This window comes from Euwallacea similis, chromosome 18, assembly GCF_039881205.1.
Source record: "Euwallacea similis isolate ESF13 chromosome 18, ESF131.1, whole genome shotgun sequence".
Classification (NCBI taxonomy): Eukaryota; Metazoa; Arthropoda; class Insecta; order Coleoptera; family Curculionidae; genus Euwallacea; species Euwallacea similis.
In genome coordinates, this window is record NC_089626.1 from 283664 (window position 1) to 308482 (window position 24819).

At 34.4% G+C, this 24819-nt stretch overlaps 2 protein-coding genes across 4 annotated transcripts in view; both read left to right on the forward strand.

The window, feature by feature from the left end:
• Positions 1-3592: 3592 nt before the first annotated feature.
• Positions 3593-24819, forward strand: part of LOC136414879 (trehalase-like) — a 30217-nt gene continuing 8990 nt past the window's right edge. For 2 of the 3 annotated variants that reach the window (XM_066399138.1, XM_066399140.1), the window contains exons 1-3: positions 22101-22538; positions 22950-23869; positions 23926-24476. In XM_066399138.1, coding sequence (XP_066255235.1) covers positions 22420-22538; positions 22950-23869; positions 23926-24476 — 1590 coding nt within the window. In that variant the 5' untranslated portion in view covers positions 22101-22419. Of the gene's footprint in view, positions 3713-22100; positions 22539-22949; positions 23870-23925; positions 24477-24819 lie in introns of those variants that run through there. The other variant, XM_066399139.1, reaches the window with a different exon arrangement.
• LOC136414830 (uncharacterized) lies at positions 16609-17415 on the forward strand. Its single transcript, XM_066399046.1, has one exon. The coding sequence runs from the start codon at positions 16609-16611 to the stop codon at positions 17413-17415; it is 807 nt and encodes a 268-aa protein (XP_066255143.1).

The following is a 24819-nucleotide window of genomic DNA, read 5'->3' on the forward strand; positions in this document are numbered from 1 at the left end:
ATGATCTGAATTTGAAGCGAGCAAGGCCTTTTTTACTTTCATATTACTTAAAAGGCTGTCGGCACTAGCAAAATGAGACCGAAAGAAAGACTGCGATTGCCCTGCTATATAATATAAGATATACTTATAACTTATAATACATAACTTATGTTGAAAATTAAATTAAAATCGAGTCGAGTTTAAAAATCCCGCGACATTTTGACAAATGACGCTCAGTGCTTACAAATCCAAAACCACAAAAAGCAAAATGCACGTGGAATACTGAGTTGCTATTGACAGGAAATAGTAAATACATACAGATCTATTTTCGTATATAGAAATATTAATTAACAGTAATTTAGTTTTATCAAAAGAAAATTGGTGAATTCCATCTTCCTTCAAATTCCAATGGAACAGCTATCTGCAAGTACTAAAATAATCATTCACATTTCTACGGTAATACTGCCGATGGCCGATAAGCGCCACTAGTATCTCCTCATATGTTCAAACTATAGCCTGCAGATGGTGACGCAAGTACACCCCAAGAATATTGTAATATCACAGGTCTCTGAAATCATTTGGCGCAGGCGAAGAGCGTCGCATACGTAATCATTATCAACAAAAATAACATACATAAACAACTATTCCGAGTTGTTATTTATTATTATAAGGAAATAAAAACTTTTAAAAACTTAGTATTAGCAAAACATCGAAAATTAACTAAAAGTTTAGTTTAGTTAAATCTTTAGGTACAATTTCTTTTAGATAAATGAGCCTAAAAATCGGTTTTGCAGCAATTTCATAATTGGTTCAGGAGAGTAATAATTATTACATCTGTTCAAAGCTTTGAAATTCATCTTTATTAAATATCAAAACATACAAAATTCAAACAGAATATTTTTTTGAGCGCTGTTAAATTAAAGCAACGATTTTAATAATTTAGGCATCATCATTTTTAACAATTTTTAAATTAATATATGTACAGTTATACAATAATGTATACATACCCCACTCGAATTATAAGATATTATGAGAATTTAAGACCAGATTTTGAAATAATCTTAAAAAAACAACAAACACAATTGTATAATAACGTAACATATTAATTTATCGACATTGATCGTAAAATCTTTGAAAAATACAACAAAACATTCATTTTACGGACAAAAAGTATGTATACATATAACTTTAATTTTTGAAAAAGTAACAAAAAATAAAAACTAATATTTTATGGATCTGCCTTTGCTTTTTAATGCGGTCTTTAGCCTAGTGGGCATCGATCTTACTATATTTTTTAATATTCTGTTAGTATTTTGCTCCGCTCTTCCAGCAGAATCCTTTTCAAATCATTCTTATTTGAAATTTTACGTTTCCCCTGACTCGGCGATCTAAATAATCCCATAAATTCTCAATGGGGTTTGTGTCAGGTGAATGGGGTGGAGAATTAAGTTGGCAACGAACATAATAAAACTTTTCTAGTATGTTTAGGATCACGATTTTATTAAAAAATCCACTGGTGTTCTACACCTATTTTGGGAACTGAGGAGATCAAATTGCCTTTTAACATATTCAGATAACCAAAACGGTCCATTGTGTTTTCAAAATACCAAATTCCCTTCTACAGATCCAGACACACAACCCCATCCTATTACTAAACCGTCACCGTACTTCAGTATTGGAATACATAATATTTTCCAATTTTAATTCGTATTTTTTTGACAGACTTTTTGTTTGCCATCGTACCCAAATAAATTAAATTTACTTTCGACCCTAAATACTACAGTGTCCCCGAAAGTTTATTCTTTTTTTAAACATTCTTATGCAAACTGAACCTTTTTCTTTCTGTTAATATCACTAGTTAGTGGTTTCCTTTGTGGAATTCTGTTGTTATACTCAGCATTTCGTAAAAGAACTCTGTTTCGGGCTAACATTTATTGCCGTGGTATTTGTAATTTTGTAGGCTTTATCAATTGCTCTTGTAGCTTTTTCTCGAAAAATTTTTACAATTTCGCACTTTGTTTTAACACTTAACTTAGGAGGTCGTCCACTTCGGGGTTTATTTCCTAGAGAATTATTTTTAAGATAATTTATTATTGTTCTCATATTAGATTGTAATTTTAACACGATTGTGCTAATTTCCTGAAGTGGATTTCATATGGAACTTCTTTGGTTTTATTGTTCATTTTTACACTTGTACTGTTTTAATTTATTAACAATTAGTTAATTAAACAAGTCAATCTCTTCCACTCCTCAATTGATAGTAAACTAATAACATGTTCCAAGTAGACCGTAAAAACAAGGGCAGATGAACCCCCTTTTCTTTGTGGATAGTTTGTATACTTTTTTTAGGGTTATTTCAAAACCTGGTCCTAGCTTTTTATAATATCCTATTTTTCAAGTGGGGCATGTATATTTTATTCTACAATTGTAAATAAAATGAATAATTTAATGTCAAACTATCATCTAATTTACAAAAAATTTATATTTGAGACCTGAACCAACAATGTATCTTGAAAATATGGTGAATACAATTGTTCTCTTCATTTGCCTCTGTAATGCGATTGAACACAATTAAGAATTTATCGTAACGTACCAGTGTGAAATTGACACACACATTTTAGCTTTCAACATACCACTTGGCAATTGCCGAATATAAATGGTACTACATCTGATTTCAACTGTTTCTTGAGTTCAATTGGGATACTGGGTGTCCACTCTTGTCCCTTCTTCTTTTGATAATTTCACGGAATGATCCTTTTTTTCAACTAAATTTGAATAAAAGAGCCAATATTTTGACACAACTGTTTAGAAAATTTGAAGAGCTTTAAAATGATATGTCGTTTGACCTATGTCCCCTATTTAAAAAAATAAAGAGATTGCCATCCCTATGACATTATCGACTGGGGGTGAAAACTTTTTTCATTCTTTATCTTCCCCCTCCATTCTAAGGTCGACTCGTCGCAGTATTTTTATCTTTAGTTACACTTCTAGAATTTGAGGGGTGGTAGGTTTTTGAAAATTCACCCAATGTAGGTACTATTTGGTCTTCTAGCACCAAAGGTAGTGAAAATATTGAAGATTAAATTATTTTTAAAGATACTTATAGGATGAATCTGAGTGGTCATGAAGCTATCTCATGTTATGTTAACAAAAATACGAATACGACTAGAAGCACAAAAAAGTTTACTTCTTCTATAAAAATTCTATATTTATATTATATATTTTCATATTTTATTTCATATTTTTTACCAAGACCGTTTAAAATTTTTTCTACAAGAAAAAAGTTTACGAGATGATTCACGTTGAAATAATTGAAGAATTTGACTTTTTCCCGTATGCTCCAATAATCTTAACACTTCAAATTACTGTGTCCATTTAACTCAATTTATCTCTTTATTAATAAAAAAAGGCTCTCGTACAACGAAATAGATAATGGCTACCGTATATATAGACATAAAGATTGTTGCGTATGTATAATGATGCTTCTGTGTTGGGATTTTATTAACTATCTATTTAGTGGTACAAAAATCGCGGTCATTACTGTACCCCAAACTTTAAATTGGATGGATAATAATAATCATCGGATACATCCGCCACTGTATAATATTAAATCGCCAACAACTTGTATTTGTAGTGACACGTTCTTTAGTGAAAGATAATAAAGTTTCCTAGTGAAAAGTAATAGTGATATCGGCATATGGTTGCTGTCCAGGACAACCGCTACAGTAATCTGGTGGGATCTCCTTTACACTTTTCATAAACTTTGTCTATCTCTGAAATCAGTTTCATGCGACCCAATAGTTCAATTCATCATTAAGGTAATTCAGAATAACCAATTCAATTGCTATTTTGAAAATAGATCAATTTACTTCGTTAAAATAAGATACAATGAAACGGCAACCAAATTTATATCATCATACGTATGATGCTATTTTTAGAGGCAAAGACGATCTAGAAGATTGATAATGACCCGAGGAGCTAAAGACGGTGTGATGCTAAATATAAATTGCTCTCATTGTGAGGCAACAATAAACAATAATAAGTGTCATCTTTGACCCTTTTCTGGACGGTGAGCATAGTTTAGAGTAGTTAAATACGCCGCGCAAAACTTGAAATTGATAGTTTCATGATGAATTCGTGGAGGATTCCTACGCACAATTACACTTAATTACGAAATTCCTTTACATTATCAATTGTTCTGTCTATGATAATCTCTTGTTCGTTTGAGATTGAGACGAAAAGAAAGGGAGTAAATCTTCCTGAGATACCCACAGTAGCTAAATCATTAATATATTGAAAAAACAGCAGTGACACTAGAACCCTGCGAAACCTCATGACAGATCTCTCGTGGAGTGAAGAAATGATCATCCACATGCACCTTCTGTCTTGTTCCCACCAAGCACGACTGATTCATATCCACGCAGTTCCTTTAACAGAAAGGCATGTTTAACACAGTCGAATGCTTTGGAGAAATCACAAAATACAATCGAAGCATACCAGGTACCAGCATGCACCTTCAAAATATAATATTTCCAAAAATGCAAATATCTCCTCGTTCTTGCTTTTGGATACTTGAAACATAAGAACCCCGAAAACCTGATTCATGCTGTTTGAACAGCCACTAATACTCGCTGATGATATAATCTTATTCACAACAAATAAGGCCATATTTCGTCATAATTGCGTTGGATAATCGAAAATAAAACTTAATGGGTTAGTGAAATGATGCATTGAATTGAAATAAATATTCCTGTGGCTTAGATTTCGAACGCAAATTGCAGATAATCAATAACAAATATATCGGAACAATAATTTATATTCATGTCATAAACATTTTAAATGAAAAATCCAATAACGAATGTTAAAAACTGCTCGTGTAAAAAGCAATAATAAATATGTCAGTTTAACTTTTCCCATGAAATGTTTTTCTTGAGACGACGATCCCCGCAAATCCGCTTGTGACATCATATTCACCCCAAAAGGTCTGAATAACGTGTGATAAAACAAATATAGAACAAAACCCAAGAATCTTGACACGTTTTATTTGAACAAAAAACGTAATCGGATTAAACATAATCTTTCGCGTTTATTTCATGTGAAAAATCGACAGTCCATGAAATAAGACATGTCAACTGAAAGTGTGCAAGTTTCAGATTGGGATGTTTGCCAGAGTGTAAATGCTGTTTTTAAACCTTTCACTATCTTCAGAAAACGACTTTGGTTTGATCACTAAAGTTTGTTGTTTTACTGATTACGCACAAGACCCTGGATTAACAGCTTTCTATATTCAAAACACATCCACACAAGGTTCAAAACACGTCTATTTGCATGTAAAACGTGAAAACGAAGTCTTTAGAACCCTAGCACGACTCCCTTAGCAGCGTTATATGCATTAAAATTTACTATATCTAGGTACTCACTTGCCTCCAAGTGATTGAATAATTTAAATAGATTGGATTGTAATGAATTTTACCTAAAAGTTTCGAAACCTGAGTAAGTACCTACCTACTTTTTTTAGAGTGATTTTCAGTCGTGTAATCTTTATGAACTTGTATAAACGGGGTTGTGACATGTTTTATGGTTTTTGAGATACGGAGTTAATTTGATATTTATTGTCACGAAGCTCTAAAATAATCATGCAGCAAATGGTATTTCCGAGGCCTTAGTTAGATATTATAGGATCCATCATATCAGTCCATTAGAAGGGGATTTTAAGACAGATAAAAGATGAATTTACTTTTAGTTCGTGAACAAGCTCGTCTGATTATTACGAATTGAAAAGTTCATTTTCTACCAGCACAATATTTCCCTTTAACGTCCCAGCCGTCCAGCTCCGCCGGGGAATTCCGGCGGCAGCCCAGCTTCGACCGGGACACCTCTTGCAACTACCCAGGTCTATCTGGGAGACTTCTGCCGTTCACATTCGTTTGTATTACTTTTTGGTCATGAACATTTATTTGAAGAAAATCTTCAGGAATCGCTTCAAATTTTACAAGGAGAACCCGCTTTCTTCAGGATTGTATAAAGAAAATTGTTGATTGCCAACAAGGAGATTAATAACTCTATTGCCGACTAAGTGATTATGTGTGAGTTCGATATTTCCAAGTGTTTCCACATCTACATTATGCCTCATCGAATGTTAGTTTGCCATTTATTACTTGTTTTCAGAATGTATGTAATAAACCCTTTTCAAATGAGATTAGACACGCCACAAATAACACCTTATAACTGATTACAAGTAGTAGGAAATTTCGACCCTGTTCTAAACTTGCAAAATCAGATGTTTAAATCTTTATAGCCCCAGCAATTTTACAATGATCACTAAATAAGGATATGACGTACATTTTTTATCCGTTATTTTTACGTCGCTGTTTATATGTTAGTGAACTGCAATATAATTAAGCTCTTTATGGAGATTATCTCTCTTGTTTCAGTCTTAGAATTTGTACCTATTGATTTAGGCTTTGTAATAGTTTACCACAATTTTATCAATTACCTATTAATGCTCGTGTCATTAAAAGCTTCGGGGATCGCACACTACCGACATTTTAATGGGCAAGTCAAGGCCTCTAGTTTTTTAATGGAATCTCGTAATCGATTGAGTATATATGACACAAAGGAAAAGGCACGTGAGGAGGAAATTGTATTTTCGAATATGGAAGAAGCATAGAAAAATTGAAATGCTTTCAAAGCATTTCACCCTTTGACGTTAGCACACATTTCGAGCATTTTGCTTATAACGAGACGTAAAGTTGGCTTTACGTAACAGACACGAATTCGTTTCGTATCAAATTCTGCAAATATGCACAAATTAGCGAAAAAAGTTGGAGGAAAATTATTAAAACGTTATCTTTATGAGCACATATTTCAGACACGCAACAGTATGAGAAGTGTCTAGTTTTGCTTGTGTCAACAAATGAGGTACACCGCAACAATTTTTCCAAAATAAACCTCGAAGATACCTTCTCGTGATTGGCAACAATCCAAAATTTCTCACGTGACGATAACATTCTCTTAAAAAATACACGGCGGTTGACGCAATGGAAATTTGAGTAAATATTGGGTCTCATTTTGACGTTTTTTTTTCTAAATTTGTTTACCAAAATAATAAAAATTTCCAGCCCGCTCCTCAAACCGTGCCGTGGGTGTGTGTACAATGCGTCACCTGATTGGCTGCCGAAAATATACTTCAATTACGCATTTTAAGCTCACCTGAGTTAGCATTACGTAGTTAACATGCTTGGTCAGCACGATTTTAGGAAATTTCAATGCTATGCGATGTTTTGTAAATTTTAGGGTTGTTTAAGGAGCTCGAGCGTCCATGAACTGAAGATATATTATTGTAAACTTAAGTCGTGCGAAGATTATCATTATATGAAAACATACAAAAAGTATTTAATAAATTGCATTAATTTGTTCTAAAACGTATTAGGAAATAACCATATACATATTCCGCCTTAACTGGCTTAAAAATTTCTCTCAAACGGTGCTTTAGACTTGGCATTGAACGAGTCTCCGGTACACTTGACGAGAATTCTATTATCATTTAGACCTTCTTGCACAGAAAATTTTGATAGTCTCTACTTTCCCATTTGACACAAATTGCAGCAGCAACTTGCATAAGAGGATCGAAGGGAAAGGAGGTAGGAATTACCCTCGTTGTCGCTCCCATCTGGCACTTCTTTAAGGCCGAGCTAACTGCGGTAGAAAATAGGGATCGATCCGGTTTGGGAATAATTAACAGTTTTCAAACAAAAGAAAATTAGGTTTTAATTCTGAAATTTATCGAAAGCAGCTGCCCTAACTCTATCCACATCGATCGAATAAAGGAATTAAGGCATGGAATTGACGCATTCAACGTTTAGTACATACTTATTAATTTTTTAGTCTATTTTCTGTTTAATTTGAGCTTTCAGCAATTAGTCTTCTAGTTTCAGATCTATCTCTTTAACAAAAGAGCCTTCTGAAGATCGCTATGTTTAAAAAATAAATCGTCAATCCAAAAAAATTTTGAAACTATATACTGACCGCTTTAGATATCTTTGTTCTATATACTCCATAGCAAAAATGTTAATTTACTCTACAAAATCTAGAGAATAACTGCAGAGCTTTAAAGCGGACTCCAGTACAAAACTATTCTGTAATACCCGGTAGTTTTTGAGAACTTTCTCGATGAGACAACGTTGGGAAATACCCGGCTCACCAGTTTGGGGAGCGTGGAACGGAGAAAAAAGTACAAAAATCCATATTTTTGTCTTTGACCTAGCTAACGCTATTAATGATTTGTTTTCCTTCATCTGCTTATGTCTCTGTTTCTCTGCTGACTTACAATTGTATAATAAAATATACATACCCCACTCGAAGTATGGGATATTATACAATAGGATTTAAAACAACTCTAAAAGACAACAAATACAATTGTATAAAAACGTACTATATTTATCTATCGACCTTAATGGTCAAATCTCCGAAAAATATAACAAAGCATTTATTTTACGGGCAAAAAAGTATACATATATATAACTTTAATTTTTGAAAAAGTGACGAAAAATATTTACTAATACTATTTTCTTGATCCGCCTTTGCTTTCTAACACAGCCTTTAACCTATTGGGAATCAATCTTACTAACTTTTTAAAATATATTGTTGATATTTTGTTTCGTTCTTCCAACAGAATCCTCTCCAGGTCGTTTTTATTTGAAATTTTACGTTTCCTGACTGGGCGATCTAAATAATCCCATAAATTCTCAATGGGGTTTGTATCAGGTGAATGGGGTGGAGAATTAAGTTGGCGACGAGCATGATATAATTCCACTGGTATTTTTAGGATCACGATTCTACTGAAACATCCATTGCTGTTCTACACTTTCAATATACATATTCAGATAACCAAAACGGTTCATGGTGTTTTCAATACAGACCAAATTCCCTATTGTAGATCCAGACACAACCTCATACCAGCACTGAACCGCCACCATACTTCATTGATGGAATAATATTTTTCAGTTTTATTCACATGTTTTTGCCAAACTTTTTGTTTGCCATCATACCTAAATAAATTAAATTTACTTTCGTCCCTAAATACTACAGTGTCCCCGAAAGTTTAATCTTTTTTTAAACATTCTTTTGCAAACTGAACCTTTTTCTTTCTGTTAATATCACTAATTAGTGATTTCTTTCGTGAAATTCGATTGTTGTACCCAGCATTTCGTAAAGGAACTCTGTTTCGGGCTACGATTTATTGCCATGGTATTTGCAATTTTGTAGACTTTATCAATTGCTGCCGTAGCTTTTTCTCGGAAAATTTTTATGATTTCGCACTTTGTTTTACCACTTGTTTTAGGAGGTCGTCCACTTCGGACTTTATTTTCTAGAGAATTGTTTTTAAGATAATTTCTTATTACTGCTTGCACAGTAAACTTTCGTTTTGACACGATTTTAGTAATTTCCAGAAGTGGATTTCTTTGGTTTTACTGCCCATTTTTTCACTTGTATTGTTTTAATTTATTAACGATTTCGTAATTAAACAAGTAAACCTCTTCACCTCCTCAATTGACTGTAAACTAATAACATGTTTCAAGCAGAATGTAAAAACAAACGGGCGAACCTCCTTTTTTTGCAGATGGTTTGTATACTTTTTTGGTCCGTAAAATGACTATTTTGATATATTTTTCAGATTTGACCATTAAAGTTTCTAAATTAATATAGTACATTGTTATACAATTGTGTTTATTGCCTTTATAGGGTTATTTCAAAACCTGGTTCTAGCTTTTTATAATAATTCCATATTTTGCATGGGGTATGTATACTTCATTGTACAATTGTATATTATTTCAAAGGACATTTGAGACTTTCAGACCCCAATGCATAAAGAAAAATCTACGTCTGCAATTTTATTACGTTGTTTCCTTTTGAACACCCAACATCATACATGCAAATCGTGCACTCAATTATGGCAAATTTTAAAAGGATGTATCAGTGACAGACCCTATAAACACTAAGCATAATGTCCTAATTTCATCAGTTCAGCACGTATTGTTACGTATTGACCCTGAATTACTCTACATTTGACTGGTATGGATGTTGACGATCACTTACTTTAAAAATAGAGCGAGTCTGGTTATTTTTGAATGTATGTCTAGAGACTTTGCTTTTATACATTCTAATGTAGATCTTGTAGATGAGGACCCTTCATATTATTTAGTATTTATGGATTCTGATTGTTCAATTACAAACGTGTAAGCTGCGGTTTGATGTTGATTCATTGAGCAGAATTTTCAGCAGAATTTTCGTATCTTTCACCGTTTTCGTAGAATTTGCATAGACCAAAATGCTAAAGAATTAAAATAATAATTTAAATTTGATCTCAAAATTCATACTGGGTGCTTGAAAAAAAAGATACAAATTATAAAACATGGCTACCAATGATTTTGACATTTTATTATAAAGGGTCTTAAACAAAATAGTAGTGTTATCACCCCTGAAATATCTCTATGATGTTATATTACATCCCGCATACATGTTAAGAAAGAGGGTGCCTCGAAATGCGAACTTTTCAAGCGCACCTTGTATCTATGAAGTTGGCTATAACTATCAATATTGATTTCACAAAATTAGAAGAAAGTTTTGGAAAAACACATCATATAGAAAAACATACACATACATTTTACACGAACTTTTTTTCTGGGTTTCTGAAGGAGGCCTTTTAAACTATTAATTCATTCTACCAAAAACATCGCAGAAAATGAATAAAACACAAAATCATCGTTCATTTCTAATTTAACAACAGACTTAAATCGCAAGCAATTTATCCACTGTATTAAATAATAAAAATGTCCTTAATATCCTCTTCAATATTGAATATTAGGTTCGAACAAAAGATGAGTTCTACAACGCTGCATCTAATATGGGGTACAAAAAATAACTGAAAAATTGCTATTTATTACATGAGTGAGCCTAAAAGAACCTGTACACTGACTGGAATATTAAAACTTATTAAAGTCGGAACCGAAAGGAAACATCAAAGGACAATTTTATAAAGGAAAAAGAGGGTCTTGTATAATTTAAAAAAATATGATTTTTTTAGGCAAAATTCTTTCATCAAACAATCTCTTAGATATCTCGACATTTTACTCATTGTGGTTTCTATGGAAACACAATATACCGAATCGCCTCTAAAGTAAAAGATAAAGCCATTCCGCAAACTAAATTTATCATCAATACAGCACTAGTAGAGCACCGACCAAAAAGTCCCCATGTCCAAGAAGATCAAAAAAAATCTATAGCTATACTTCTCATCTCTTGTAAGTGGGATATGAACATTGAAAGGTCATGGAATATGAAACGTGAGTGTTTATGTCTTGCTGAAAATAGATAGAAACTCTCTCGATTGTCGAAACAGAGAGAAGTAAGCACAAGAAAAATAAGAATAACACTAAGACTAAAGCTATTAATATAGGTGTCCATCAGTAAAAATTATTATGACAGAACTTCTATGTTGTGCATCGGTTAGAAAATAAACTTGGACTGCTACGTGGTATCGTGTGCAAATATGTGGAAGTTTTGCTCTACAGGTGACTTTTTTCACTTGTTTATTAATCTTTACAGAAAGCAGTAATTTCGTATTCCCAACGAAGATCCCCACTTGCCCAATATCTGCGTGTGTATGGGCTTGAAATATGATTTGTACTTTGTAGCATAATTGGTCATTATTATTCATTTGACATCAGCTATAAATGGATAAAAATTCCTTTTATTTTTCGCTTCCTGTAGAAATTTGAATTCTTTAATTAATTTAGGAACTCAACTACTTTATTACTCTAATAGCGCTACACACATTAAAACGTGTACGCCTGCAACGTGCAGCCTGGATAGCGTCCAGTCATAAAGCACCGGACTAGGCAACTTTCTTAACAAATTTTCATTTAAAGCTATTTTATGAGGCTGTACCTCATCAACGATCGTTTGAAACATTCATTTTGGTTCACTCCCATATGATAACATTCATACGATAACGTAGTTTTTTGCGACAGTCATCAGTTATCTTATTACACAAATACCAATTCGACTTTTGCAACCTCAGACAAATAGCAAACAATGATTCATTTCTGCAAGTCTCGGGTAACAGTAGATAAAACCAATTCCGATGATTGTTCAGAAATGAAGGTGTGTCAGGCACACCGACCATCTACGTATGTGTGTGATAAGGAATGAACTTTAGATATTGCAAAATAAATTATGTGTGGTTGGTATTGTTGGGCAATAAAATGTCTCGGATTTGACGATTTGGCATTTCTATAGAACGTGGCTTCAAAAAGTAGTGCCTTTGAATATGGATAGACTTAAATTCGTCAAAACAACCAGTAAGTGCTTTAAAACACGACGACGGTTTACAACAGATTATTTGAATAGATTTGAATTTTCAATGTAGACTAGTGGACACTGAATTGTTTTCGCAAGGGATTTCGTCTTTGCCTGCCCTATGTTTTAGGTCACCCCGCAATTGAAACAATCCCTGATTGACTTTTATTCTGCCCATCACCATTTTGTGAAATTTTTCCTGCTTTGACCTTAATAATGTTATATGACCCTCATGATAGAACATCAAAGAATCCAAGAAATTTGAGTTTTTTGTCAGGTTAGTTCAGGTTAGTTTTCAATGAGTAGTCACCAGATTGGACTAGAGATGAATTGACCATTGCAATTTATGCAGGATTTAAGTGGAAGCATTTAAAAATATCGTTGGGAAGGTTTTTTATATGGTATATGACACATGACTTTGGCTTAGCAGCAAATGTTAAAATTCTTAGCAGACTCCAAAAGAGCTGTATTATGTCCTTGCAGATCAAATCAATCACTTTCAACAAATACGAATTTAATTAGTGCTGTATATTTCGTTCCCAAACCCTCTTTGGTGATATAAGTTATAAGGAAAGCGACGAGACCAACTCGTAAGTTGGATCACGCATTATAAACTACCCCAATCAGAAAACCTATTTAAACAGGTTTGTTTTAGGTAAACTGCTATCCGTTTTTGTTGTCAGTAATTAATGTATTGTTGGTTGAACTTAATCTGTAAATCCTCCCCTACTAATAAGATTTGGGGCTGTCAGGTGTGATTTCACTTGAGACAAGGCGGTGAATATTTACTTTCCCTTATATATTTGTTCACAAACCTAGAAAGTTATCCCGTTATAAATTTATATTCTACAATGTATACCCTCTTGACTATTATCAGTGTAATACGACATATTAGATTTATTCCCTCCCAACAATTACAGCTACAAGAAAAGCTTGGTCTCAGGGGGCGAGGGCCGAAAGCATTTACCCCACATGAATAGTGCGTCACTGAGTCACACTGCAGTAGGTAATGTCACCATAGAAACCGCAGGGATATACGTTTTCTGACCAAATAACTTTTATTTCACCGGAATATTCTTTCATTGCAATTCATAATAACTGAGATTGAAGAGAAATATGGGACTTTTTTTGGAGGGTGGAGTAAACGAACATTTTCACCCTTTTGTTGAACAAACTATACTGCCAAATTGCACCAGAAAAAGGTACATTTTGCTACCGAAATTTCCATCCAAAGCTAAACATCTAAGAATAAATGCTTAAAATATTATTAACTGCACCTGGGATACATAAAGTACTATCAAGAACGGTGGTTGTTTTGAGATTGAAAATTATATATTTTATGTTCGGACACTAAACGAAAACAAGACAGTGACTAGTAATAACGACGACTCTCAAAATAAAATGAATTATTTAATTAATTGTTTAAGAATTGGAAGTTCAGCAGGTATCAATCTGTATGAAATAAATTTGGGCGGGTAAGTGATAACGTGCCCAAATGCATGGAGGCATCGCAAGTTCTCTCGCTCGATTAACCTTCGCTGCTCATTGCTTAAACATAAAAGAACTGCGCATTCTAAATTTAAAAAAAATGATTGTTTGAATCAAGATGAACAATGAAAAAAGAGTAAGAAAATACCAGAATGAGTACTCTGATCGACAGGAGGACACACGGTACATATTACTTGCACTTTAGAGACGCTTTCGATACGTTGTATATCATGTAAAATTGTGTTATATGAATTAGAATTTTACGCTGCAGTACCACCTCCTAGTGCCATTGATTTGCATTGATATGAGATTGATTTAAAAAAATGGAATTGAGAAAACTGTTCAATAAGACTATACAAGGCCAGACTTAAACTCAAACTATAGAAGCGAGAATCAGGCTGAGACTGGTTATTTTCGTGCTAATCCATATAATTAACGAAAAGAAAATTTTATTGTAAATAAAGAAGAAAAAGCTCGGAATACTGGAAAATCCAGTCACTAATACTAAATTGAGTAATCTCTCTACGTAAAATATTTACCAAGATCCTCAAAAATTTAAATACCTACATCCGGAGATATTACTTTAGATATTGTACTGATATTTGCCACAAACTCCACAAATATCTCTTGTTCCTGGATTTATTGAATTACAGAGAAATTTGCTAAATAAAAGATAAATAATCACAAGGAAGGAGGAAAGCAATAACCAACACAAAGTTGCGAGTTCAATTAGTCCTCATCAGTCTTAACGTCGGCATCGTTTGTGTTAACTGTTAAAGTTTCAATGCCACTTTGCTATTGCTGTGCCATTATATTAAATTTTCAGTTTTAATTGGAATCCACCATTAATCATCATGATTTTGTACGAACAGAAATTCTAAACTTCGAAAAATGTCTTTAATTGATACTTAACAATTAGAAAACTTGTAATTACTATATTGACGATTTTGTGCAATTGCTGGCAATTCTCCGAACAAAAATGAAGCCAGTCTGATGACGTGTGAAACCACATGTATGTCGAGCCCCCAACGATGTTGACGAACGTAACCGAAAATAACTATACGTTTATCGTGAATTACAGTGAATTGTGCAACAAACATTCAAATTAATTCCAGTAGATTTAGATAACATGAGATAATGCCATACCATCACCAAACTTTGCTCATTCGCACCTTATAAGTATTGATCAAGATGCTGAAGGTAGGAGGCGATAATGATCTTTTATAGGTTTTCCTTGTATTGATTGGGTTTTATGGAACTTTCACGATCATTCGGGATTTTTATTTTCTCTTATGATGAATCATTTTTTGTTTATATTATTACATCCTCAACTCTAATATTTCATTAAAACGTAATTTAAAAAATATGAAGCTCCTTGCCTCAATTTGCATTTAGCAGCCATTTAACACGTAACACTGGGATATACATATCTTGCAACATTCTCATTAAAACCCACCATAAGCTTTACATTTTTTGAAGGCAAAATACGAGTTGCCCAGAAATGCGTCAAAGTAACGTTTTATTGTTAAAGTAATTAACACATAAGGAAAACGAGAAACAATAAGCAACGGAAAATTGACGTGTATTCTTATTTATGATATCAGTGATGAAATGGTAAATGTTTAATTTGATTTCATGGGAATAACCATGGCAGAAGAGAACAAAAGAACAAACCAAGAAATTTCTTAATGAGATTCAAATAACATCAGATATAGAGGGAAGCTGCTTGCCTTAATATCAATATTATTTAAGGTTTTGTAGCGCCTTTTTGCAGCCCTATTGTCTTCTCACTTATTTCTTGCAATCATAGTAACCTTGAATTAATAATCTCATATATATGTATATAGTCGACACAACCCACTATATGATAATGACAATAATGGGGTCATCAACTTCATAAATAATTTTTATAAAAGATCGAACGATGCTAGGTTCCCTGATCAAGGAGGCCATTCAATTGGTTCTTAATCCAGTAGAAATTCGTCAAGCATCTTTTTTGCAGAAAAAACTTCTATCAAAGAAATGCTACGTATCTTTTAAAAGTTTTGAGGAATTAAAAAAAAAACATCATCACATCATGCTACGAAAAGGCTAAAAGCGAATTACTAGCAATTAAACTAATCAATAGCTATAGGAAACAAGGAGAAAATCTAATGTTGCTCTTCTGGTAACCGATGGATTTAAAGGGAGAGTGATATGATCCCCCCATCACTAATGTAAAACGTGAACTTTGGGCATACACATTTATTACCGTAATGTAACTTGTAAACGGTTCTGTATAGGGGCAAATTGGTCATTTATTTCCCTTCCAAATTTGTTCCTTAAAATGTCCTTAGTGCTAATTTCATAAATATATCAGGATTTAGTGGTAGGGTTCAAATGAATGACACTGGACGGTTTTCAAAACGCTATTTCAGGCACCTCTATTACCGACCAGGGAATAGATAATGTATATGTGGTGCACGTAATTTAGTTCAGGTGCTAATTGTTAGTACCTGTTTTACGTTATTAATAATTAGTTCATTTATAGGTGTATTATAATCTGGTTGTTGTCATAGGTAGGTCTGGCAAACCACCAATTATTATTATTTTTTAGAGTATTTTGTGAATAGTTACTTTTTGTCAAATTAGTTTATTTAAGTAGTTGTCAAGATTAAAAAAAAAGAGTTCCTTACAACATTCGCGATCATCAACATCTTTTAACCACACAAGGACAATTGGTGACCCCGATTCCGAACTCAACGCATCAACCCTCTAGAACACAAGCTATCTCATCCAATCATGCCACGTTCTAGAACCATTCAGCCAGAAGCTAACATCATCGAACCCTCTGTAGACCAAGAAGCTCGAATCTTCATTAAAGCTCCACCATTTAGTAGAACAGATCCAGAATTGTGGTTTTCTCAATTGGAATCACAATTTTTTATCAATGGAGTGACTTCAGACGACTTGAAATTCCACACTACTATCGGAATTATGGACACAGAAAGTTTGATTTGTGTTAGAGATCTAATTATTAAACCTCCCATGAACAACAAGTTCCAAACCCTTCGTCAAAAGGTATTGGATGCCCTCGTAGAATCACAAGAAAAAAAGTATAAGAAACTTTTTTCGCAACTTCAACTTGGAGACAAAAAACCTTCCATACTTCTATCCGAAATGAACAGTTTGGGAGGCTCTTCACTTCAAGAAGAGATGTTGAAAACCCTTTGGATGCAGAGATTACCTCACAATATGCAGACCATTTTAACGGCATGTTCCTTGCCATTATCAGAAGTGGCGAATATAGCCGATAAAATTGCTGATATAAAGTTTTCCCAAGTTTCTCAAATCAAGTCAGAGGTATGCACAAGCAGTCCCAATGAAATCAACAAAAATACATCTTCAGAAGAATTCAAACACATCACTAAACGTTTGGATAAATTAGAGAGGCAAATCAGATCCCATTCGAAATTAAGATCTTCTAAATTTCGACGCAATTCACCCAGCAGAGATCGTCAAAATTCTTCATGGTGCTGGTACCATCAAAATTACCAAGAAAAAGCTCGCAAGTGTGTGTCTCCTTGTGACTACAAGAAGGAAAACTAACGATCGCGTCGTCGTGGGCAGCAGACGGCGCGGGTACAAAGGACTGCCAAGTGAAGATCTCCACGAACACCAACGAAGATAGACAAAAAAACATTAATATAATTAGTCACAGGTTAGTTATCAAAGACCCTTTAACTGGTATTCATTTCCTTATAGATACTGGTTCTGATGTTTCGTTGTTACCCAAATCTTTTCAAATACAACAAAATCAATCTCAATACACCTTATTTGCGGCCAACAACACATGTATTTCCACCTTCGGGACCAAGACTCTTACAGTTAGTTTAGGTCTCCGAAGAACGTTTACATGGAATTTTATTGTGGCACAAACAAATCATGCGATTATTGGAATTGATTTTCTCCACTATTTTAACATAATACTAGATTTGGGCAGTAAACGAATTATCGACAGCACAACTAATCTGACAAACAATGGTAAAATTTCTTGTCTTTCTACATCATCAGTTCATGCAATTCCTTCTTCATGCAAATATTTTGACATTTTGGTTCAATTTCCAGAAATTACAAAATTCTCATCTACTCCCTCATCACTAAAACATAGCACCTCTCACACTATTCTCACAGAAGGTTTTCCTATTTCTTCCAAACCTAGACGCCTTTCAGCAGAAAAGCTTAAATTGGCAAAACAAGAAATTCAACACCTCATTAACTTAGGTATTTGTCGTCCTTCAAATAGTCCTTGGGCCAGCCCTCTACATATGGTTCCCAAGAAAAACTCTTCCGATTGGCGACCGGTTGGAGACTATCGCAGACTCAATTCAATTACTGTGGTAGACAAATACCCAGTCCCCAATTTACATGACTTTTCTTATTTTCTCGAAGGAAAAACAATTTTTTCCACGATTGACCTCATCAGAGCTTATCATCAAATCCCAGTTGAAGAGGAATCCATTCCAAAAACAGCCATAATCACACCTTTTGGATTGTTCGAATTTACAAGGATGCAATTTGGATTGAAAAACGCAGCACAATCATTCCAACGCTTCATCAATGAAGTACTTGGAGATTTGGATTTTTGTTTTTCTTATATAGATGATATCCTAATTGCATCAACAAACGAAGCTCAGCACAAAGAGCATCTCAAAACAATTTTCGAACGTCTCCACCAATATGGGTTGACAATAAACCTAAACAAATGTGTTTTTGGCGAACATAAAGTTCAATTTCTCGGATACCAAGTTTCTGAAAAAGGTTCTTCTCCTCTTCCCGAAAAGGTATCCACCATTTCAAACTATCCTCTTCCTAAATCAATTTCAGATCTCAGACGTTTTCTAGGAATGCTCAATTTTTATCGTAAATGCTTACCTCACGCTGCACATCATCAAAGTGTTCTTCATGACTTACACAAAAACTGTAAGAAAAATGACAAAACACCAATCAAGTGGACTGACGAAACTGTGAATGCTTTCAATGAATGTAAACACGACTTAGCAAACGCTGCTACATTAAATCACCCCAGTTCATCAGCCCCACTTTCTTTAACAGTGGATGCATCAGATTTTGCTATGGGAGCAGTTGTAGAACAAATGGTAAATTCCTCATGGAAACCCTTAAGCTTCTTCTCCAAGAAATTTTCAAAAACTCAATGTAATTACAGTACTTACGATCGCGAATTACTTGCACTGTATTCAGCAATCAAATATTTTCGTCATTTTCTTGAAGGAAGACCTTTCACAATTTACACAGACCACAAACCACTCATTTATGCATTCATTCAAAAATCTGATAAAGCATCTCCTAAACAAATGAGACATTTAGATTTCATTTCACAATTCTCAACCAACATACTTCACATAAGTGGCAAAAACAACATTGTAGCAGATACTCTATCTAGAATTCAAACCATTTCTTTTCCGAATTCCATAGATTACGATGAAATAGCAAAAGCTCAAACAACAGACCCAGAATTTCAACACATTTTTAGAAATCCTCAACTTACATCACTTACCTTAAAACAATTTCAAGTTCCTAATACACAAAATTTGATTTACTGCGACGATAGTAACTCTAGAATTCGCCCATTCATACCGAAACATTTTCGACAAGCTATATTTAATAAATTTCATAATCTTTCTCATCCAGGTATTAAAGGTACAACAAAACTTATTTCATCCCGTTTTGTTTGGCCTTCAATGAATAAAAATATCCGAGAATGGACTCGTTGTTGTATTAACTGTCAAAAAGCCAAAATTCATAAACACACTGTTACCCCATTCAAACAAATTCAAATTCCGGATTCCAGATTCCATGATATTCACATTGATATAATAGGTCCTTTACCTCCCTCAAACGGTTTCACTTATTGTCTCACAATTATTGATAGATTTTCTTGTTGGGCAGAGGCTTATCCCATGACCAATATATCATCAGAAACCGTTGCCAATTGCTTTTATAGCAATTGGATTTGTCGTTTTGGCACCCCTATTAAAATTTTTACAGATCAAGGTCGTCAATTCGAAAGCTCTCTTTTCCAATCCTTAACCCAAATTTTAGGCTGTAAACGTGCCCGTTCTTCTCCTTACCATCCGAATACAAATGGCAAAGTAGAGAGATGGCATCGAACATTAAAAGCAGCTATCAAAGCTTATGCAACTGAACGCTGGACAGAAATCTTACCTACTATCTTACTCGGATTACGTTCTACCTTACGAGAAGAGATAGGAGTTTCTCCTGCTGAAATGTTGTACGGTACAACGTTAAGACTACCAGGTGAATTTTTTCAAGACAGCAATATCGTTGACCATCCTTCTTCTTTTATACAAACCCTCAAACAAAAAATGCAATCTCTTCAACCAGTTCCAACTACTCATCATTCTAACAGAAAAATTTTTATAACTCCTGAATTAAACACTTGTACACATGTTTTTCTTCGGAATGATACCATAAAGAGATCTCTTCAACCTCCGTATGAAGGTCCCTTTCTTGTTAAAAAACGTGAAGACAAATATTTTACAATTGTTGTCAGAGATAAGGAAGTGAATATTTCCATGGATAGGTTAAAACCTGCATTTTTAATCTCACAAGATCCAAAAATTAATAATCAATTCGATTCTCTTATCAACCAACCAATCATCCATCACCATACAAAGAAGAAAGATAAAACCGTACGTTTTGCTAATGTATAAATTATTAATCATAATTAAATTATATTTTTATATTGTAACGATTAATACCCTTAACATTATACCTCCGTTATTGGGGGGGGAGTATTGTGGTGCACGTAATTTAGTTCAGGTGCTAATTGTTAGTACCTGTTTTACGTTATTAATAATTAGTTCATTTATAGGTGTATTATAATCTGGTTGTTGTCATAGGTAGGTCTGGCAAACCACCAATTATTATTATTTTTTAGAGTATTTTGTGAATAGTTACTTTTTGTCAAATTAGTTTATTTAAGTAGTTGTCAAGATTAAAAAAAAAGAGTTCCTTACAACATTCGCGATCATCAACATCTTTTAACCACACAAGGACATATATATAGTTTACAGTAATATTATTTTTAATTGTAAATTTAAATCATAATGTAAGTTCGAATATATTGCATAAATTAAATGCGACTAGACTTTAATTAATGCTATACAGCTGAGTGCTGAATGTAATAAATAAATTGGTAAAATATGCTTTGAGTTATTGGAAACGTTCATTTTGCCATCACTGGTACAAACAGATTCGTAATGATGAGTTCAGAGGAAATTAAACTAAACATCACACACCATTGATCGGATAGATTTCTTTTTTATATTAATAATTTGCCGTTTAAACGTGTTTCAAATGTAACCTAAATTGTGATTTACAAAATTTATTGAGATTTAAGCTGAGATAGTAAACAGAGTCGCATCTACAAAGTAGGTTCATTAAGATCATCATGAGAAAAGCCATAAACGAAATTTTGTCTTCAATTGAGAATGTTAGTCTTCTGGTGCTATGATTTTGTTGACTTATGGTCATACTCCGAGTCGAGATGTGCATTTCTTATATCAGCAAGGTGTCACCATTAGAGCAGTAAAGATCCGGGATTTTGGGTATACCCGGACAAAGGGTAAAATCGAGGTTCTGTCTTGAGTCAGGAGAATAAGTTGGAAGTACACATGGTAACTGTTGTTGTCACGACTGATAATGCAAATTGTTATAAGTCGTTGCGAGTCAGAACTTTTCGATAACTGATAAAAAAAATCGGTTATACCTTTGCTATTTTATGACGTCTTCAAAAAAATCAAAACATGGATTTTCCAAAGCTTTAGGATCCTAGTTTGTGAAGAAACGCTATAAAGGATTATCTTCAACATAATCGTACAGTCTAATAGTAAATCACATTCATCCTATCACGGGAAATTTTTTATCCTAGCGAATAGTGATTTGCAAAATTGGTTCTCCGAATCATCAAAAGCAAATTTGGGTACCTCTGCAGTACATCAGTCAACAGTTGGTGGATGTGTGTCGTGTAATAATTTTGTTGCTAAGGTAAACAATATCGAACGAGCACGTCGTTATTACCCGTAGGTATGGCCAGGTAAAAAATAAAATTATACTTGAAGCAAAATTCTCTTGAAAGGTGTGTCGGCCATTGACCAATAGCATTGCGAAGATGAGGGGCTTGTCTCTACGAGTACGTCACAAGGTAGTCTACGTCAGTGCTTGCACAACCACACCATATCACCTGCTTTAGTTAAGTTATTCAGTCGCGAGTTTGCTATAGTCAGTCAACCAGTCCAATCGTACTGAGCCAGTCGTACCACTATTTTCGCGCGATAATTTGAACTGCCTTACACTTGGCACTGATTACTAGTGCGATTTCTGTATTTCAACTTCGAAGACATTGTGGAATTAATGTGCTGTTTCTTTGCAGGAATGATTATCTGGATGCGTTCTTCTGTCACGTAAATTATTCCAAAAAAAAACCCTGTAAATCCAGTCAACTAACTTCCACTGCAGTTTCAAAATTTTCAGTGCTTTCTAGTTAGTTTACTTAAAAGACTGCAAACCATGCTCCAGAGATATTGTTGCGTAACAAGTGTGACTTTATGTGTGGTGATCCTAGTCAACTTTAGTCAAATCGTCAGATGTGGTGGTGATTATGAAAACCTCCCTCCCCCTTGTTTCAGGTAAGAACTGAACATTCTTTCTAATTTAAAACTGGAATGTTATGTTGGAAGAAATGTCATGCCACATCTCAGGTGCTGCATGACATAAAACTGAAAATTTCATCACGCTTTTTCCTTGAAAAATTATCTGCAGCCATTTTCTCTTGACTAACCAGAAGGTATTTTTCTATAAATACAAAAAACAGGATTAGTGTCACAAAAATAAATTCCCTGCTTGTAGGCACGAGCAGCAACCGTTATGCTTGCTTCCACACAGCAGACTGACTGTTCGCAAGTTAGATGTAAATGACCCCCTTTCAAAAAATTGCCAATGCTTTCTTACTTCGTTTTCGTGTAACATTTTTTACCTAAGCTGACGCCCATTGTACTTGGCCAAAAGCCAATTTAATTGAAACTGGTTAATTATTTCAGTGACATTTATTGTCATGGCCGGTTACTCGACACTATTCAAATGGCAAAAATTTATGAAGATTCAAAGACTTTTGTGGATATGAAAATGAAGTATTCACCCAACGAAACTATGGCAAAATTCGATTTATTCATGCTAGACTATAAGGAAAAAAAGCCTACGAGAGAAGAGGTGAAGAAGTTTGTAGAGGTAAATTTTGAGCCTGTGGGACAAGAGTTCGAAGATTGGGACCCGAAAGATTGGAAAGCGCATCCAGCCTTTTTGAACAAAATCCAGGATGAGGAGTTTCGAAGCTGGGCCAAGAAACTGAACGATATATGGAAAATTTTGGGCCGAAAAATGAAGGATGAAGTGAAAGTTCACAAAGACCGTTACAGTATTATTTGGGTTCCTAATCCCGTCATCGTTCCGGGGGGAAGATTTCGGGAGTTTTACTACTGGGATACATATTGGATTGTGCAAGGACTGTTGCTCTCTGAAATGCACGAGACTGTGAAAGGAATTTTAGAAAATTTTTTGTACATAGTAGATCACTACGGACATATTCCCAACGGTGGCAGAGTGTACTATCTAGCCCGCTCTCATCCACCACTCATGGTTCCTATGATTAAATCTTATTATGAATACACTGGAGACAAGGATTTCCTCAAAAAACACTTGCCAACTATGGAAAAGGAGTTTGACTTCTGGATGACTTACCATACGAAAGTAGTGAATATGGACGGGAAAAACTACACCCTGGCGTATTACGGGGACAGATCTCAAGGGCCTAGACCGGAATCTTATTCTGAAGATGTGGAAAGCGCTGTAATTTTCAAAGAGCAAAGCAAGAAGGAAAGTTATTACTCCGAACTCAAAGCAGCTGCAGAGTCTGGCTGGGATTTTTCCAGTAGGTGGTTTATCACTAATTCGACAAATAAAGGTAAGATCGTGCCTAATCACGAGCGTCTCTCTAATCAGGTTTTCTTATTGTTGCAGGAAACTTGACAAATATCAAAGCAAGATCAATAGTTCCCGTCGATTTAAATGCCATGATCTACTGGAACGCAGTGCTCTTAGCCGAATTCAACGGCATGTTCGGCAATGACGATAAGATGAGGTATTACAACCAGATTTCCCAAGACTGGATAGTGGCCACCACTGCAGTGTTATGGCATGAGGAAATTGGAACGTGGCTAGATTACGACATTCAAAACCAAGTTAAAAGGGATTACTTCTACCCCACGAACATTGCTCCCCTATGGACTGGCTGCTACAACAAGTCAGAGAATGAAAAAATTGTGCGGAATGTGCTCAAATATCTGCAAAACAAAAATATTCAGTACCCTGGAGGTGTGCCTAGTTCGGTGGAGCATACTGGTGAGCAGTGGGACTACCCCAATGCATGGCCTCCGCTCCAGCACATTATGATAGTCGGACTAAACAACACAGGCGACGAGTTCGCTGTTAGATTGGCCTTTGAATTAGCAGAGTTATGGGTACGATCTAATTACAAGGCTTTTAAGGATACAGACGCTATGTATGAAAAGGTAAGAGATAATTCTTGTTATTACAGTTCGTTTTGAAATTACTTTGTAATTGTTTCCCAGGAAGCATGTTTACCATGAAATCCTCCACACGGAAATGGTTAAAGTGCTAAAATCAAATCTATGCTTCTATCAATATTCTCTTTAGATTTCCTTATTTAGTTTTGCAATACTTCAAGCTACCGAACGCGTTTATAATTTGTTGTAATAACACACTGTAGAGGAAAACAATGTGTATGGTTGTGTGGGTTTATTCGGGTGGAAAGTTTGCAATTTGAATTTTTGCTGAACCTCCATTTTTTAAGTAAACTTTTCGGTGTGATGGATTTCAGGTTGTTACATCTGT